General features: G+C 47.0%; 1 protein-coding gene across 4 annotated transcripts in view; it reads left to right on the top strand.

Moving 5' to 3' along the window:
- Positions 1 to 20,047, top strand: part of WDR17 (WD repeat domain 17) — a 1,003,384-nt gene that overhangs the window by 278,967 nt on the left and 704,370 nt on the right. For all 4 annotated transcript variants that reach the window (XR_014978161.1, XM_085641859.1, XM_085641857.1 and 1 more), the window contains one exon: positions 18,104 to 18,334. Coding sequence is in view for 3 of the 4 variants with exons in the window: in XM_085641859.1 (XP_085497985.1) it covers positions 18,104 to 18,334 (231 nt within the window). In the remaining variant the exon portion in view is untranslated. The remainder of the gene's footprint in view (positions 1 to 18,103; positions 18,335 to 20,047) is intronic.

Consider the following 20,047-nt stretch of genomic DNA (forward strand, 5'->3'; position numbering starts at 1 on the left):
TTGTTCTGAGTACAAATACTTTACACATTGCCTTTGGTATAAGCCTATATGCTTATGCCAAGCTACCAAGGGGGTGAGCAGTGGTTATCTAGAGTGTGTATCCCCCTGACCCTGACTAGAATCAAGGGTCCCTACTTGGACAAAGATGCATACCTCTGCCAACTAGAGACCTCCCAGTTCTAACAGCTCACTATTGTGATCGTGCCTGGTCGTGAATCCAGGTCACTAAGTCACACATTCATCTTGCTCATGAAGTGAACTCTTCTGCACACGCTCACTATGTGTGGACGCATACACATTACATTCTTCCATTCTGTTGCATTATCTGCGTATCCATTGAGATTTGAGTCATCATCCTAGGACTCTACAAATTTACCGTATGGACAATTCTTTCAGATATGCAGAAATTGCAACAGAATGAAAGACTATGAAAAATAGACAGAAGACCTACCAAAGCACCTAACAGAAAAACAATAACATTTGAATATCGTCCATAATGCAAACAAATGCACCAGAAATAACAACAGAGACTCTCTATTGGAAACGATTACCAAATTCCCCAATAAGTGCATGGCCTGTGTAACATCGTATAGTCTGATGTCAGGTGATATAAATAGAATCATAAATAGAACATGTATTGGCATAGCCAATAGGTCTTGCCTTTGGGACCTTATAAGGGTTTATCCAGAGCTGTTGGCTTTGCCAATGTCTTTAAGCTATGGTGGAGAGCAGTGTGGCTGCTGAGCAGCATATTGAAAGATTATAATAAAAAAGCATTGTAAGCATTTATGTTATTTTATATACAACCAAGAATATATTATGTAGAACTGAACAACCCTATTAAAAAAATTATTTACATAAAAAATGTCTTCTAGATTTTTTTGGACTTGCCATGCTGGCAGATTCTTCCTGCCTGTTCTAATGCTAGTTTGTTATCTTTTTTGTTAGCAGGGAAGGGGGGGGGGGTTAGGGAGGAACATAAACAGTGTTGGTAGTGAGGTGGTGCTGCACTGGTACTGAGATGGTGCTGCCTTGGGCTGAGATAGTGCTGCGCTGGGGCTGAGTGATGCTCTGGTGGTGCTGTGGTGTTGTTGTGGTGGTGCTGGTGAGTGATGCCCAGGTTATGCTGCAGTGGTGATGCTGAATAATGTAGAAGTCATGCTGAGTGATGCTGGCTGGTGCTGCGCTGATGCTGAGGTGGTGCTGAGTTGGTGCCACATCCTCTCCCCCACTGAACACCATACTGACCCACTGAGAGAAACTAAACACTGCCTTCAGCTACAACCCAATTTTATGCACTAGACAAGAGTAATATGCTGCCTGAAAAGAAAACAACATTGGTAAATGCATTAGGTTTCGCCTATGGGATTAATAATAAGTTAAGAGGTGTGGGAGAAGTGTATGAGTGCAGGGTGAACAGTGTGAGTGCTCTTTGTGTAGGGTGAGTGATGCATGAATTAAGGTAGGTAGGTGTCCAAGTACAGGGTGAAAGTGCCTCAATGCATGGCAAATGATGTGTGCTCAGTGCAGAATGACAATTGTGTGAGTGTACAGTGAGAGATTTTACCCTGTACTAGGTAAGAGGTGTTTGAGTATAGGGTGAGCGGTATGTCAATAGCATAAGTGCATGATCAGCAGTTTAAGTTCAGGTTGAGAGGTGTGGGTGGAGGGTGAGAGGAATGTGAGTGCTGGGTGGAGGGTGAGAGTCATGTCAATGCTGTGTGAGAGAAGAGTCAGATTCAATGGTAGAAATTTCACCAAACAATGAAATAGATGTGCTTATCGAGTTGTTCACATAAATCTGTTTAATACATCCTAATTGGACTCGCAGGTGTTCAGCATCCAAGCTATTTACAACAAGCCAAAATAGAAACAGAAACACATCCGCACAGACAGGATATTACTTTTGTTCCTAAGAAACCAAAATATTGCAGAGTTAAATGAGCACACTTTTTTTCTCTTCTGAAAAAAATAATGTTGATGTTTTGATGGCGTGAAAGTAGATTTTCTGCCACTGTTACGAAAAGGCAGCTTCACCTTCTGCGCTACACCGTGGAACAGAAATGGCGTGTCCCAGTGGACCCTTTTCTTGGCTTATGTGGCGCCTGCGCAGAGGAACTAGTGGGGCTTCCGAATTCAACGAGAATCTATCTTATGCAGGCACCTTCAATGGTTATTCCCTCAGTGGAAGCTGCGGCCCGTGGGAAAGGGGCTGCAAAGAGAGAGTCTCGACAGTGTATTGTGGTTAAACTGTGCCAATTGGCCTACATTAATATATGTTAGGTTAACAAACAAGCATTTGCAATGCAATAGGTCTCGCATTTGTTGCAGTTGGAGCTACTGGCATTGTAAATGGCAGTGTTTTTTAGCAATGTTTTTGTTTGCAGTGGAGTGATAATTTAAAAATTACACACTATACCATATTATAAGCTATTCTAGCAACTGTACAGTAAAGCTATGGCTAATTTAACATAAAGGAGTGTGAATGGATGAATAAAAATACAAAAAACTGGATCTAAAAATTTACGATGGAATGTATAGCAGGGGACAGGGACTACAGATCACAACAAATGTACTTGAAGTGATTGGGGCATCATATGCAATAAAAAAATCGGTAGTACGGGGTGTTAGCGATGCTTGTGCAAATGTTGTTCAGCTGGTGAAGTGGTCAGCTCTGTTTGCAGATGCAAAGTGGTGAAAGGTGAAGTATTCAGCTCTGTTTGCAGGCACAAAGGGATGAATGGTGAAGTGGTCACTCTCTTCAGCGGTGAACATGCTCTTTACTGTTGCTCATGGGCATCAAGAGACTCTGCCAGGTCTAAGGCATTCCAGAGACCTTATATGATGGCTGGGGTTTGTAAATGAACCTACATTAAACACCACTAAGAGATTAAGCAATTTCTGCAACATCACATGATTTTCTCCAAAATGTGTTTTTTCAGTTTTACTTTTTGGATTCCTGGGATGCTCTGGCATAAGATTCCCGGTTCCACCCTGATTCATTTGGTACAGTAAATAAACACAATAACCAAAAATACTCTCAAACTGCAGTTTAATGGAGACGTGGTTTTCTGTGTAACAGACAAACGCCTGACCATGGTCCCAGCAGGGGCACGTGCCACCTAATCTAGAGACACTTCTCTCAGAGGAGTTGTGCCAACTCACCTGCAGCCAAAGCTATGGGTCATGGGAAAATGGGATGGAGAGTAAGGGGGGTACAGGGAGAGAGAGAAAGGGGGCACAGGGAGAGAGAAATGGGGGCATGGAGAGAAATGGCGGACCGAGAGAGAACGGGGGAAGAGAGGCTGGAAGGGTGAAAACGAAAGGGAGAGAGGGCACTAGTGAGGGGGGTACCGGAAGGGGAAGGAGGTGGACAGGTGATATACATTTTAAAAAGCAGGTCTTTGGCAGTAGGTGATGACTGCTGGCAAGGACCAACACCCGGAAAGGAGGTTTGACATCCGAGCCCCCACTATTATAATGTGAAACTATCATGCAACTACCATATCACAAAAAGGTGCTAGTTTTCCAAAGACACATGACCCGCCTGATGTACACACTACAAGATTCTTTTAAGTCCCAAGAACATAAAGACAAATTCATCTGGCACATTGGAAAAAAATTATACTTTTGAAATAGCCCTCCGTATTAAATTTGCTCCATTTCTACGCTCGGTTAACAGATATAACTACTACCCAATCACTGGTATTCAATTGATCCACCTCGGAAGAATGAAGGTGAGGCAGACTTGCCGGGAGTGTAACCTCTGCCCCTTACAAGTGTACGTCTCACTGAGCCCTTCTGCCGGTATTGTGTTGGACAGCTGGTTACAATTCGATCAGTTGAGCCCCTTATATGTAGCCTTTAAACAGAAACACAGCTAAGCCCGCTTTTGTATTCACCAGATAACTAGGAAAACCAGCTATACACGAGGCGCGAGCAGCAACCGGAGTCATAGAGGTAGAGAGACCAGCCTTGGCTCCGCCGGTTATGAATAACTTAATATCCACGTACCTTCCAAACATGAATGTGTCCTTCTATAATGGATGTGGCATACATGTAAAGTGCTCCAATACCTACGGATTGAGTTTGCGCTAAATAAAAAAAACTAAAAAATAAATACAAACACCTAACAGATCTGTTCCAGGTCAGGCAGCGGAGTCATAGTTCGCCCGACCCTTGTGAAGACAGAGCAGCCGTCCCTGAAAATCAGCAGGGCAAGGGCGAGGATGTGGTCCGTCGGCTAAACTGCCGACTTTGGTGCTGGAAACCAGAGTTTGAGCCCTGAGGTCGCATCAACATCCTGTGATTCTGGGCAAATCACTTAATCTCCCCATGCCTGAATGTGTAATTTAAATACGGTGCTCGTGTAAAGCGCTCCAATAAACTTCGGGTCGAGTTCGTGCTATATATATATATATATGCAAAAAAAACCAGGTGCAAAGGCAAGTAACAGTACAAGGACATGTCGCCAGCTAGTCACATGCACTCATAACCACACCTACAGGCGACGCAACAGCACAGTGAACCCATCCGCCCAACACCGGACATTTTGCAACTTGCTTTTATATGGTGTACGCATAATTATACATTTGCCACACTTGCCTCATACCATCATCTCCTGCATATTTTTCCTTTTCTCGCATAATTTAGCCAACCCTGCCAGTTATACTATAATAAAGTAAACAAACTAAACAGTTCACAGAACTTACCCCAGTAAAACAAGCGTCTTCAAATAGGTCGTGTCTCCAATGAATGTCGCTGATTCGCCTTCTTTGAAAATGTTCAGTGATGCACGTTTAAATAGAGCATTGGATGCACGAAAGATGTCACTAATAGGACTAAGTAAACAAAGTAATTGCTAAAAATGTCCTAAAACATGCCGCCCTAATTATCGCTTGCCATGCAGCTTTTATGACTAATGAAGGCGTGGCGGTGGGGCCAGTAATACGCCTGCTCCCGATCACAACACAGAAAGTGAGAATTATCACAGCATGAGACCCCACAGTAATCATTAGCACAGCATGTCGACAGGCGCCCCAGGCTGCTGGAGCACTCAACTATAATTAATGTGCAGCACGTCTTCCGGAGACGAGCACTCAACTGGAATTAACGCGCACAAGCTGTTCCACTGTGAAGCGCGTTCACAGACCAGAATCGGCTCGTGCCCAGACCAGAATCGGCGCAGCACGTCTTCCGGAGACGAGTACTCAACTGGAATTAATGCGCACAAGCTGTTCCACTGTGAAGCGCGTTCACAGACCAGAATCGGCTCGTGCCCAGACCAGAATCGGCTCGTGCCCAGGTATGTCTCCCTTGGGAGTAAACACGGCAACAATAGTCTCGTTGGCGGCAGCGCTTCGCGCTGCAACGCCAGCGAGACCTAAAAAAAGGCAACGCCAGCTGGTGCTTTTTAAAATTCCCTGCTGTTACAGTATATGTTTTTTGTTTAAAACAGCTTAAATAAACGTTGTTGCTGCTGTACAGATCAGCTTGGCAAGAGTTGTTTTGCCCCGTACAAATACGGCCACTTTAAGAGCGCCTGTCAGGACCTCCTGATGAATGTCCTGGCTACAAAGAACAGATGAGCATTCCCGCTCCTTATTAACTATTCTACAAAAGCACAATGTCCCTTGCCCCATAAACATAGTTATGATTTTTTGTAATGCAGAGATATTATTACTGCTGAAATATGCAGCCAAAATTAAACATTTGCAATGCCTGTGAGTATAACAGGCAACATACTATAGATATCATAGTGAGATACGGTGATGGTCAGACAATGTAAATAAAATGCAACCTATAACATTAACCAACCAGCATGTGTCGGTGCAGTTGCAATTTAAAGGGAGGAAACATTATCAAACGTTATTTTATTTATTAGAAAATAACATTGTGCTTGAGGTAAATACTCAACATCGAGCAAATGTGGACAGCCGCAAAAAGACGACATAAGCAGCGTACGTTATGAATTCAGTTGTATGCAGCTATAAATAAAAATGTCCAATTTTAGGTAGTCTAAAGGTCGAGAATGAAAGTGATGTATGCAGGACTAAGACGGCCAACATTCCGCCAATTCAGACAGCTAAGCAGTGCTTAATTTGAGCGGAGGCTTTCCGGTGACCAGCACCAACCAATTCACCTAATCCTCAGTACGAGTGCTTATAGCACCAGTTAAGGACACTCATTTTCAAAGCACATGATTTTCCCCAAAATCACAGGAATTTTGAGCCACTCTGAGGCTCGAACCCGGTTCCCCAGCTCCGAAATCGGCAGCTCTAGCCATTAGGTCGAGTCCTCTCGAGAAAAACGGGCATATTATCAAGCACGGCGTTAAAATTATCGCCGCTTTAGCGGCAGGAAACTGCCGCTAAAGAGGTGATAATGGGCTTGATAATATGCCCTTGTGAATTCCAATTGAAGCCCATGTTCTGGTGTCAACATGGGCTTCTATTGGAATTCTCTGCGGCATACTATCAAGCCCATTATCGCCGCTTCAGCGGCAGTTTCCTGCCGCTAAGCGGCGATAATTTTAACGCGCGCTTGATAATATGCCCAAGAGTGCTGGGACTCTAGTCAAGAGGCAGTTTGCACCAGCACATTACTCCTGTTAGCACAGCCTCCTGAGGAGAGCCCCAGCACTTTTTATTTTACAAATTAACAACTACTACTGGAAGTTTTGCTTAAACACCGAAAATAGTCAAAAACACTTTGGGGCATATTATCAAGCCAGGCGATAAAATTATCGCTGCTTTAGAGGCAGAAAACTGCCGCTAAAACGGCGATAATGGGCTTGATAATATGCTCTATGGAATTCCAATTGAAGCCCATGTTAGATGTCCTTCACATTTAACATGGGCTTCAATTGGAATTCCATAGAGCTTATTATCAAGCCCATTATCGCCGTTTTAGCGGCAGTTTTCTGCCGCTAAAGCGGCGATAATTTTATCGCCTGGCTTGATAATATGCCCCAGTGTGCTGGTCAGCTTGGGGAGATCGACTGCTATTGCCCCATACAAAGACTGGTTCCTTACAAGCGGCTGTAAGTGTCTCACTGATAAATGTGATAAAATGAGCAGTGTAAGTCCAAAATACAATTATGTGTAAATATAAATTAAAATACACGATGTACGGAGTAAGACGGGCAACTTTCCACCAATGTAGACAGCTACAGGGAAATTAGCTGAAGGGTTGTAGACATCCCAAAAACACTTTGCTGGTGCTGTGCTGGTCCTGGCAAGAGTGATTTTGCGCTGTTGAAATACTGTAAGAGCGTCAGCTAGTGCCTCACTGATGAATGCATTAGATAAGCATCGGAAGTCCAAAATACTACGCTATGCAGCTATACATAAAACACGATGCCTGGGAGTTGTAAATTGGGGAGTGAAAATGGTGTATGCGGCAGAAATTAATCAGGTATGGAGAGTTGTTGAAATTAGTTTGCCATGAGCATGCAATCTGATGAAAGAAAAAGTTTTAGATGCATTTCAGTTGCTTGCAAAATTGTTTTCCTTTCCAACAAGCCTTCATTTGGGAGACAATGCTTTCTTCTAAAATGCCAGCGATGGGAGGGGATTTCCACCTACCCTCCGGTGGTGGCATAAGCATCAAAAGCATGCACACAGGATGCCCACCCCTGAGCAGCAGCCCAACACCAGGACACGTTGCCATTGTGTGTTGTGGCCAAGGGTTTCTATGACTCACCAGTGGTGTAATGAAAGTTCAAGGGGCCCCCCGCAATATACACGGAGGGGCCCCCTTTCCGGATTTATTCCGGAGCGCTCAGGCATAAGTACTGTGCCGAGGGGGCCCCCTGCAGCTCAGGGGCCCCCCTGCACCGCAGGGGATGTGGGGGCCTGTGTTACCCCCTGTGACTCACAGGCGTGGCTTCAGCCCCTCTCCCTGCTCGCCACCTGAGCGATCAAATAACCAGTAGCGGCTCGTGGAGGGAGTGCTGTGGGGCGGTGAGCCGTGGTGGGGGAGGAGCAGGGTGGGGGGTATTAAACTACGGACTACAACCGAACAGAGGTAATAGTGCCAATATCGGCAACACTCCCCATACCTCCCACAGCAATACTTTGGATAAATAATCAGACAAGACACATTCTTAGTGGAGAAAATTGCTGCAGGTTTATTTGCATAACAAATATGCCAACATGGTGGGTTATCTTACGGGCGATCCCAAGCCAGGCAGACCCTTGCCGTCTGCCTGCCTGATGAGCCAAATTACACCGTGGCCTTAGCCAACCGGTGTTTGTCGAATTTGGGGGAGGTGATAGCCCCTTCCACCGGTGGACCACCAGTCCACCCTCTTACTCACGCCCCCCCAGCTAAGGGGGGCGGAGCGTTGCAGGCAACACTCGGTTGCTCAGGTCCACAACCGCCCATAGAACTAACGGGGCGCCGTCATTCCTCCAGGGTCCAACGCAAGGACCTCCCTGGGGATATTAGGCTTTAGCACCCTTACTGTGCTCCTGCAGAGGGTACAGTTCTGTACATTACAGCCTCTGGATCGCCCTGTAACTCTGCCTGCAACACAAAATAATAAGTTAGTGAAACACACCTCTCCCTGCCTGTATGCTGGGTAAGTGGTGGGGAGGGAAACGGCGTCAGGGCAGCAAGAGAAAGAGGGCGAGCTGAGGGCGGGAGAGGTATAAGTACCTCTCCCCCACGCCCTCATGCCCGGAAGTGACGCATGCCAGGGGGACCCTCGAGGGTCCCCAGCACTGGAAGGCTGACCGTTGTGTGCCATCCTGTGGCACTAAGGGGGGCCGCTTTTTAGGAGGGCCCCCTTCGTGGACCCGGGGCAGCCCTGCATAGTGCCAATATCGGCAACACTCCCCATACATCCCACAGCAATACTTTGGATAAATAATCAGACAAGACACATTCTTAGTGGAGAAAATTGCTGCATGTTTATTTGCATAATAAATATGCCAGCATGGTGGGTTATTTTACGGGCGATCCCAGGGCAGGCAGCCCCTCGCCGCCTGCCCGCCTGATGAGCCAAATTACACCGTGGCCTTAGCCAACTGGTGTTTGCCAAATTTGGGGAAGATGATTGCCTCTCCCACCGGTGGACCACCAGTCCACCCTCTTACTCACGCCCCCTCAGCTAAGGGGGTCAGAGCGTTGCAGGCAACCCCTGGTTGCTCAGGTCCACATCCGCCCGTAGGACAAACGGGGCGCCGTCGCTCCTCCTCTGGATCACCCTGTAACTCCGCCACAGCACTGGGTGTGGCCATCATCACGCCAGGGCCCCCCACCACAATAGGCCTAGTTACCTACACCCTGCTGATTCCAAGGCCTCCCACAGATCAAGCAAGAACAGGTCCATTCCCACTCTGGACAGGTGATCCCCCTCTTAATCAAAACCCTGTGGACTTGGCATGCTAAAAGCCCTGCCTGATGAAGCTAAACCCCCTCTGTTCAGTGAATTTACTCAAGGCACTGTAAATTCCCCTGCACAAGGATTCACGGCTTCGCCTGACCGGGCTCCTCGCCACACTAAATGAGGGGTTATCCCTGACCCCTGTAACTCACATGCCCCACCAATAAGTTGCTTATTTTATGCATGGAGGACTTCATTTCTTACAGCAGTGCCTTCCTACCTAGTAAAGTCAAATCATTGCCTCTCAAGTGTATGTTGCACTGTTAGGAGGGGAGACACCGCAGCTATCTTCAGCAAGCTGTTCCAGCGCAAGCCTAGCCCCCCAACCGAATTAACTCAGTGGTGAAAACAACCGATGCCTCCGTTTCCTGCATTCCGCCCCTCGTGCCACCCTCAAGACCCACGAAAAGCGATATACCCAGACCAATGATGCTGGCAAAGAAACAAAATGCTGGGTTGCTTAACAACCTTTATTTGAGCACTGCACACCTTTCTATACACTACTCTAGTTACGCATCTTTACCTACAGCTTGCTGATTCCAGGGCCTCTCCCAGGTCCAGCAAGACACGTCCATGCCCACACTGGACAAGGGTAGGCATCTATCACCTACATACAGCTGATACCAGGGCCTCTACTCGGTCCAGCAAACCAGTCCATGTCCACTTTAGACAGGTGAAACCCCATCTTCTACAAAAGGAACAAGGAGACATAAATTGACCTGGGACTTGTCCTGTTCTTCACGCCCTGTGCAGTGCACTGGACTGTTATGCGAAGTGTCAGTAAGGCCTACACCCGCGTGTATCAGATCCTCGTGAGATACACATCCGCTGCGTAGCTGGTATGCTCCCTATCTGTAGCACTTTGTACTTATTCAATGATGCCAACAGCGAGGCCATTGTAATCCCCTCCATCCTACAGTACATTGATCATTTGGCTAAGCCAAGGGACCCTGGACAGCTCTTTGAACCTCCTGTCCTCTGCCCAAATAGCATGCCCCACCCACTGTTTCCCCCAAAATGCTCCTGTTAGGGAAGAGTGTGAAAATGTCTTGCTAGCTGCGCCGCCCCAGGCTTATATACCTTTGTGACCATCCTCCCCAAAGTACGCGTCTGCCCAGCTACTGGAGCGTCTAAACAAGAGGCCTTAGGAAAATGCCTGTTGCAGTACACAGTTTCAGGTCCAACATTACATCTGAATCTAACCTGTGTAGCTTTATGTCCTGGTGCGGTCCCCCAATATGTAATTCCACTGGACACCTTAGCCTAATGCGCGTGACCTAGGTACTTGGTCCAGCTTGCTTTGCGGCCTGCGTGTAAGTCAATATCAGAGCCCACAAATGGGCATACTGCTGCTGGCCGAGTCTAACGCTAAGCGCCGCATTGCCCTTCCTGCGCCTGCCACCCTAGATAACCTTGACCTTACGTCCTGTAAGTTTATAGGGGACCGTTTATCCGACCAGACAATAACTTAGCTACTCTCTGAATGTGAAATGTGTTCTTTCGCTAGGGGTGAATATGCAGGGGATCTACACACCCAGGAGTCAGCGGATGGCTTCGGGTGATGAATTCCCCCCAGCAGGTGAATCGGTCCAGGTTTCCTTTGCCATGACCCCTCCTATGACCTTGGGAATCACCAAAAACAAACCTGCAAGTGGTCATGTGGCAGGCACCCAGCGGGACCTGCCAGTCCTTTTTCCCTTCATCTCCATGCCGCATTGCGGCAATCACTGCTGCAGGTGTCTTGTCGCAAACAACTACTCGCCAATCATTGACCAGTAATGTTTAAAATTGCTGAAGATGTGTGGTTACCGCTACCGGGTAGGTGGAACATGTAGCATGTGTCCTGAATGCACAATATATGTGATGTTGTGCAGGTCTAGAGGAATCATAACACTAATAACTGTGCAAAGTACACCCAGAACAAATGCAATTTTTCCTTGATGCTTAATAAAAGGTGTTAATTGTAATGCAACTTCTTGGTACTAATTTAACACACTCAAAGAGTGAAAGAATAAGCTAGCTACTTATGCACTGAACATTACAGGTGGGGTTTGTAGCAGGCATATGTCTCAGGGAGCTATCTTGTTAGGAAAGGATCTTTGACCTGAGGCATACACCTCGATCTCCATACAACTGCAAGAACACATTAGGAAATGTACTAGTATTCAAATCTGTGACAAATTGCTTAAGCACAGTGCTTTGCAGCAGAACATGACAGCTTGACACTGTGCTTCTAGGGAAGGGCACAATCTGTACGGGAGCGGGAACAAATAATGGACAAGACTTTGAAGCAGAGCCGGGGGCTTGCCCCTCAATTACACGTTGGTGACCGTCCCCACTATGTTCCACCCTGGCTAGGGACTGGTGCAATTAGGAGCCTGGGGCCTAGCAACGGGTGTCTTTATGAAAAGAAAACAATAAATGGCCATGCAATGAACCATGGGCAGCCCCATAGCTGTCTCAGCGGTGGGCAGTTGGGGAACACCAGACGGGCCATCTTCAAGTTGCTAGGATGCCGTTAAGCATCAATCCAGGCATAGTGACTTGTGTTTACAACAGGAGCACAGCAGCAGCTCACTAATGTTACTGGAAATAATAATTGTGACACCCACCAATTCTTATTTTGAGGTCCCGTTTTGGTCTAAGATATACTTATTAAGGATGTTGCATGGAAAACAGCACCATCATTCTCTACAAATGAACTAATATCTTCCCATACATCCCCTCATTTTCCCTCTTCTGTCATTGCCTCTAATATATGATCCACCCTTAACCTTACCCCTCCAGCAAGCCTGGAGGTTGTGAATTATTCTGCATCCTCCACAGTCTGTCTGCTACAAGTGACCAACCAGGGTAATTAAGCAAGAATACCCGCAGGCCCCTCAGCCTAAATACAATAGGATGTGGGCCCCGCAGAATACAGAGAACAGGCCTGGACATACCAAATCCCCGTCCATATGACCAGGGCCCTCCTCTAAAGCAGAGACTCACAGCCGGCACATGCCAAGCCCTGTTCCCACTGGGCGTCTCTCCTGAGAACATGGACGGGTATTACACACGGAATCCATATTTTTATTATGCTAGGTTCCAGTCCCACACAGTATCTAGGTTGCATGCTGGTAGTTGGGGGAGAATGAACGTATATTCCCGAAGGCGGATACAGGAGTAAGTGTAAAGCTGACTTACACCGCATTACTCCATAGCCAACCAAAGAGAGAACCTGGCCTAGGTCATAATTACCTGTGGGAGCAGAAGGCAGCAAAGCGCTCCCGGACCCGACGAAAGGCACGACCAGGCAGCTTGGTGCCCGTGACATCCGCCAGGCATGTAAAGATCACCTGGCCACTACTGCTGAAGCGTCATCACTTGCCACTGTCGCGCGCCCCTTCAACCCGGGGGATATCCTGCCACTGCCTCATAGATGTTGCTTGCTACCCCCAATAGACAGAATTTATCAACCCTAGGAGGATGAAATGCTGGGTGGACGGCGCACTCTGTAGTGGGATGGCCATAATAATAGCTGCCCCTAAGTGCTTCCCCTAAGCCCAATCTTCCTCACAGGGAAGACTAGTGTGCAGGTTACTCTGCAGTACTCTGCCCCCTATCTTATCACGCTGCTTAAATTCCAACAATTTGAGTGGCTTTTGGACATTGACCCTGCTTCAGTTTTGAAATGATAAGGCTGTGCAAGCTCATGCTCAGACACTATTGGAGTCACTATTGAAAATACATCACCGGCAAAACGGTCTACAAAACGACCTTATTCGCTGCGTTATTCCAGATTGCGCACCCAAAACACGAGCCACGGTCGACATCCATAGCTACAGCCACCATGCCTTCTGCTGCTACACTCCCCCTCCTCCTTGGAGCAGCTGCACTGAAAAGCTGTCCAGCGAGCATTATACCCCGTCATTTGGGCATGAAAACCAGGTAACATTCGGACCGGTTGAGAAAACAGTAGAGCCGTGCCACCTAGTGGCCTGACACTTTAAGCCATAGAGATGGGATACAACAACTCCCTTTACCTAAAATGCAGGATAAAACCAACCAGACCGACCACATACCCTGGATTCTCTGGAGCACTAATGCCTGCTGACCGGCCAGGGCATTGTACCTCAGAAGAAATCACCCTGGGTAATCTATTCAGCCTGTAACAGTGCCGCTGCTGGAGGTACATCATACCCCAGACAAGCTGCAGCGAAGCGGGACACGCTGAGGCCTGGTTCACAACGCCTGGCAATGTAGCCATATAATCACCACTAGTGCAAAATCTGCCCTTTACCCCAGTTATTGCTGGCAGAATACACCTTGCGCGCACCTGTTTGCCCTGCTGTCATTCAACATCCGCGCCGCAGAAGCAACCCCTGCAGCTGTCCTTACACCCAGTCCCAGAGTGGCACGCGAGACCTGGATGGACCCGAAACGTAGGAGCCATCCCAAAACAACTGAGTGAACTTTTGACATCAGAAAAAATAAATCTATGAAAGATAAGCACCGAATGAATCGCTCCACAAAGCGAAAATCAATCCGACATACATGAAACCCCGAAGAACAGGTCTGCTCCTCTGTTGACATGGAACACATCCGCTTCCTTCAAGCAAAACTTGACTGTCCTACCCGTATTACATCATGCAAGAAAAGGAGGCATCAACAATCTAGACATCTTCAGCCTGTGATCAGTGTTTTAAAAAAAAATGCTGCAAAGCTTGACGGTTACTGTGTTCAAAAAATTACCGTCACCTGCTCCGACCTTGGCTTGGTGCTAATCGGCCCCCACCCCAGTGCGCAGCCCGCAGACGGGCCTGGCAAGGCATGGGGCACCCCACCCAAGATAAAGTCCCGTGTGCGCGGATGACTGAGGCTCGGCTGCGCCACCCCCACGACACAAACTGGCACACACAACCCTCAAGCTCCGGTCCCGGCCGAAACACGCAGGTCAACCAGTTTTGGGATGCGTACTGCTGATACTGACTTTCACTCAACAACAGGTTGCATCCTTGCCAGGGGCCTTGAAATTACCAGCATGAAAGGTGCACTTAGACAAATGGTGCATGGTTCACTGAGCCCACACACTGCCTGTAGGGCGATGGTGCTCCAGCGTAACGCGGTCACCGAGGCCCTTTACGGTAGTTTATCTCTCATCTGATTCCTCACCGTGCCCTGGTCTTGGAAAGGGGGCCCACCCCTCAATGGACACACCCACCACGAGAAGGCTTTCAGAGGCCCCACGCCAGTAATGGCTTCTCACTCAAAATCCTCAGACGCTTCCAAGTCAAGCATCAGGCCTCACACTTAGCAATGAAATTCCAGGCATCAGCTTAGAGGTACAATGCACGCAGCCAAGTGCCACGCTATGTTAGACTGAATTTTCATTATTTCCTTATCTAACTCTACACGACAGTCAGTGCCTAATCCAGGAGTTAGATCGTGTTAGAAATACATATTCAGTATGGCACATTAAATAACACTTGATAGCAACAATGCCCTGGCAGTGCCTTACATTAGTGAAAAGAACTCACTTGCGGCCGAGTTCCTAAACACCTAGTGCTACTAAAATCTGTACTATAGGAACGCCAACCATGAAGGGGAGGGGGAGCTACTCAGCGCTTGCTGTCCTCCCCCAACACAACCACAGGCCCCATGCCCCCCTTAACTTCTAAGGGGAGGCCTGACTGAACTGGGGAGGGAGCCCCGCGATGCTCACTGCCGCAACAGATCCCCGCAGGCATGCAGACTCATGAAGCGCCTGTATCGGAAGGGGGGGAGGGGCAAGCCACGATAACAGTATCTTCTCCTAGCGGTGCAGCAGTACTGCCCGAGCCCCTCCTCCAGGCAGTGCAGATGAAGTGAGTTACCACGGAAAAGGGACACCACGTTCTGGTGTCAGCATTCAGAAACCGGACCATCCCCTATACACCACCGCCGCTGGGGATCCTTAACGCCCTGTAACCTACAGGGCCCATGTTCTCTCTCACCGGGAGCAACCCAGGCCGGAGAGTCTGCCTCCCCACTTGGCCGCCACTATCCTAATCCTAACCAGACAGCCTGCAATCAGGGTCCGTGCTCTGCTGTACCCTCGCAGACATGGAACCCACATGGCCAAGACCAGAAAGCACTCACCACAAAACCTGACCCCCCCTAGTCACGGGGCCTCGGGTCACCCACCACGCCGCTCGAGTTCTCCCGCACAGCCCTATACTGACGGTGAGACTTGTGTGGGAGGGGGTTAACAATACCCCTGCATTCACCGGGACAATGCTGACGCGAGGACACAACAGCGGAAGAACCGACTCCAGACAATGTACCGCACGCCGGATCCAGACCCTTCCTGCCGCCCCCCTGGACATTAGGCCGGCACCCAAACCTACGGACCATCTGCTAGACTGGTCCCAAATGACGAAGGTGGGCGCCCCAAACAACCGACACCCCGTGTGCCGATCCGCTAATCCACTCAATCCCGGGACCAAAACAAACGCCATTCAGCAATGCCTCGAAAAGAGACTGCATGTGCTACAAGTCGAATCCGAGCACGGAAACAACTTCAGTCTACCCTGCCTTGCACACCACTGGACGACAGGAGGCCCACGACCCAAGGAAGGACAAGGGCCAATCACAACAAAAGGCCCAAGGGGCCATCCCATAACTCACCGAAACAGACACCACTCGGTCCCGGGAACACGACGATGCAACACAACCACACGGCGTCAGGGCAGCAAGAGAAAGAGGGCGAGCAGAGGGCCAGAGAGGTATAAGTACCTATCCCCCTGACCCCTCTTGCCCGGAAGAGACACGTGCCAGAAGGACCCTTGAGGGTCCCCAACACTGGGAGGGTGACCGTTGTGTGCCATCCTGTATCACTAAGGGGAACCGTCCTCTTAGGAGGGCCCCCTTCGTGGGCTCGGGCAGCCCGCAGTAAACAAATAAATAAATAAAAAGAATTTCGTTGTGTGCGCTGCATCGCATTTGGCAATGCAGCGCGTGCAATGAAATTTGTTTTATTTATTTATTTGTTTACTTACCTCTGTTCAGCCATATGCCGTAGTTTACTACCTCCCACCCTGCTCCTCCCCCACTCATCAATACTTAAATTAGGTGAGTAAAATAGTTGTAAATTGGGCCTAACTAGAAATCAAATATTATGCAAAGAAACCATTTAAAAAATTTTTTTTTTACAAATTTCAACGTCACTCCAACATTCTATGTAATGTTTCGGTGTGACTGTGGATGCACTTAATGTTCCATATGATTTTTTTTAGCTCTTCAATTTTCTGTTCCTGGAAAGTGTTATCCTTTGACCTTACTGGTCCTCCATACATGACTCATTGCAGCAGTTTTCTGGACTAGCACTTGTTCTCAGATTCTTTGATGTGGTTCTTACTTTAGAAATCGTGTACCTTAATACTGTTCTCATCCTCAGTTTTCTGTTGGTTGCAAATGTTTGAGATCACGTTGTAGGGGAGGGGTGTACTTTCTTCTGTTTACAGCCTACCAGTCAGGGTATGTGCAATGACTTTCTACTTTGTGAAAGTTTTCCCAAAGTAAGCCATTTGTAGATGGCTGGTCCATAGTTTTTCTTTATGTCTGCATTTTCTGAGGAATTATAAAGCATTATTTTAACCAAGAGCAGGAAGTCTCTGGCTGCTTAGGAAGTTGGATATGTTGGAGTTTAACGTGAAGACTAACTAGCTGCACATATTCTGACTAGTTTATGTGACCAAGGTTCCTGATTGTAAAGTATGTAGGTGTCCGGTTAGAGTATTGGTACTTCTGGGACAGAGATTCACCCTGGATAATGGGGAGCAAAAGCGGGAACTGGTAAATCCACCCCAATTCATGGCTACATGTCATGTCTAAGTTTGTCTTTTTGTTGTCTTTAATTGATTGTTTGTTTATGTTATATAGGATGTAGACGTTGGCAAACAGAATATTTGTAATGTATCATATACTATACTCGAATCATTGCTTCAAAATTTTGGAAATAATTGAAAAAATGTAAAACTTCAATCAATATATATATAATTTTCAGAAACACCATTTCCGGATGTATCGAAATCACACAGCTCTTGCAATGAGTACTCAAGTGTCTATGATAGATGTCAGCATAGCCTTAAAACATTCTGGAAGGCATATTTCATATTTCCTCAGCTTCCTGCATCACGTTGTAATAGAGCATTGGGAAAAGTCGACCCTCATTCTGTTCAAGTAAAGGAAAAAGTTTTAAGTCCAACCTTCACTTTTATGAATTTACTGTGTTCTCAGTCACCCTAGTAATGATTTATGATTTTCGTTCATTGTCAGTAGGTTTTCATAGTTTACTTTGATTTACCAAACAAAAAAGCTCCTTGGTTGTAGTTATGGAAAAGGATGCACCTTGCAGAGATATGTGATGTTTTACGTGGTACAAGCCTTCCTGTCTGCTTGTGATTCAAATGTTACTTATATCAAGACAAGACTGACAACGTTTGTCTGTAATTGCCCGTTGTTCCTCCTAATTTGGTTAAGGTGTGAGAGAGTGTAATCTCTTGAACATGTATTGAGCATCCCTCATCATTCTCCCATAAAGGCCTCAGACCTATTTTCTTTGGATTAATTGATAAACTGAATACTACATCTGTATTACAATTTATAGTAGTGAATTAATTAAAATATGAAAATTATTTTATGTATAATTCCAGGCTGCTTTATTTACAATATTTATTCTTTCGTATTCAGGGATCCCTGCTTCTCTTAGCTGGTGTTGGAACGCAGGAGATGCTGCTGCATTTGTCTCTCACAGAGGACCTTTGTATATTTGGACTATCTCTGGGCCAGATAGTGGAGTAGCAGTGCATAAGGAAGCTCACAGTTTTTTGTCAGATATTTGTCTTTTTCGATGGCATCCACGGAAAAAGGGGAAAGTGGTGTTTGGGCACACCGATGGAAGTCTTTCGATTTTCCAGCCAGGTAAGACATCACACTTGGTGCACAATTATTTGCTGCATGCTTGTCAGACTTGTCTTGTTATCCTATGTAATAAAGCCTAACTCTGAATCTCCCATTATGACGCTAATCAATTAGCTTTTTATCATCACTATATAAAGTGGTTGGAGTGAATAGTTGTTAAGTAACCTGATTTCTGATGGATTCGTCTAACCACAGATTCCTCACTTTTATAATAATCCCAGGTGTCACAGCAGTGCTCTTGTACACCAGTACATGGCATTGTGCGGTTCCACATTGACTTCTTTCCACTCCGGAAGTGATGGAGCAGAACCAATATCAGAGCCCCACCCCTGTGCATTGATGTCAGTTCATTTCTAACAGCACCTTCAGACGTAAATGCTGAGCTCTGCTCTTCTTTTTCTTTGTCGTTTTACAATCATTTTGCCAAGACTATCTCTCTTTCAAATGAAAACCAGTATGTAAGGGAACTATGTCTTCTCCGTAGACTACCGGATTTAAACCATGCAGGAATTGTCACAAGCAGATGTGTGTGACAGACCCTACCAGGTGTGCTTTTGGTGTTTGGGGTCAGGACATAACTCAAAGTCGTGTGAGGAATACACCCTCCATCGTGGAACTCTGTGCAGAATGCCTTATGGATATGCCATGTGACTGGAAGAAACTGCGCAAGTCCGGCTCCTTTTCAAAGTCGAAAGCTTGGACCCACTTCCAATCCCAGGGACATTCCTGTAACAGGTGCTGTTTGCAGTCGAAGTCTTTGGGTAAGGCCAAATTAAATCAAAGAGGAAACAAAAGGCAGTCAAGAAGAACTTGTCCTCTTCCCCCAGTCTCTATCTCCAATTAACAAAGGTGTCAACGTGCCACTCACTCTCACTGCTGATCCACCGAGGAGCCAATTTGGCTATTGATCCCGATGCACCCCAAATTCCACAGTTCATAGGTAACGTCACAACAGATTGAGGCCTTCCGGGAGGCCATGTTGCGCATCATTCATAATCTCCCGGTTCTCTCTGGCGTGCCTTTGGGCCTCAGGTTTCTGCATGGGCACCCAGTTTGGTTACCGTTGATGAATCCGCCCTAATCATTGTGTTTGCTCCTTGAACCCACCTCAGGTTCAGCAGCAGCATTGGTGCTGAGTTCCGCTCTGACTCTAAAATCTGCACTTGTCCCGTTGACATCCTTACTGGTAGCACCACTGCCGCTGGAAGAAGACCATATACTAATTTCAGCATCTGACTCTGAGTCAAATTTGTCTCTGCCTTGACCAAGGTCACATCTTGAATCTACATTACCATGCCCCCTTGAGGCTGATTGTGACACAACACTACCCCTGCTGCAGAGTCGCTATCAGGTGCCCCACCAACCTTTTGTTTCAGACTTTGACTAAAGTCCACTACCATTTGAGGATAACAATGCTGAATGGATGGGTTACCCCCACACTGCGACGAGGAACCTTTCTATATGGACTTCCAGGAGGCCAGCAAGCTTGATACATCCACTGATATTGGGTTATCTTCTCCCACGGGCCACTAACAGAATAAAGTGCTTACTTCACTGTGGTCACAGGATGTACTGCAGAGTCTTGGACCTACAGATCACCTCTGTGGTGGTCAAAATGAATGTTCTTGAAGAGGTTCTGCAGTCCTCTGAGCTCATGTTTTCCTTTAATGAGGCTCTGACTAATACTTTGATGGCACATGGACAAAGCCTTGG

Source organism: Triturus cristatus, chromosome 2_2 (genome assembly GCF_964204655.1).
Source record: "Triturus cristatus chromosome 2_2, aTriCri1.1, whole genome shotgun sequence".
NCBI lineage: Eukaryota > Metazoa > Chordata > Amphibia > Caudata > Salamandridae > Triturus > Triturus cristatus.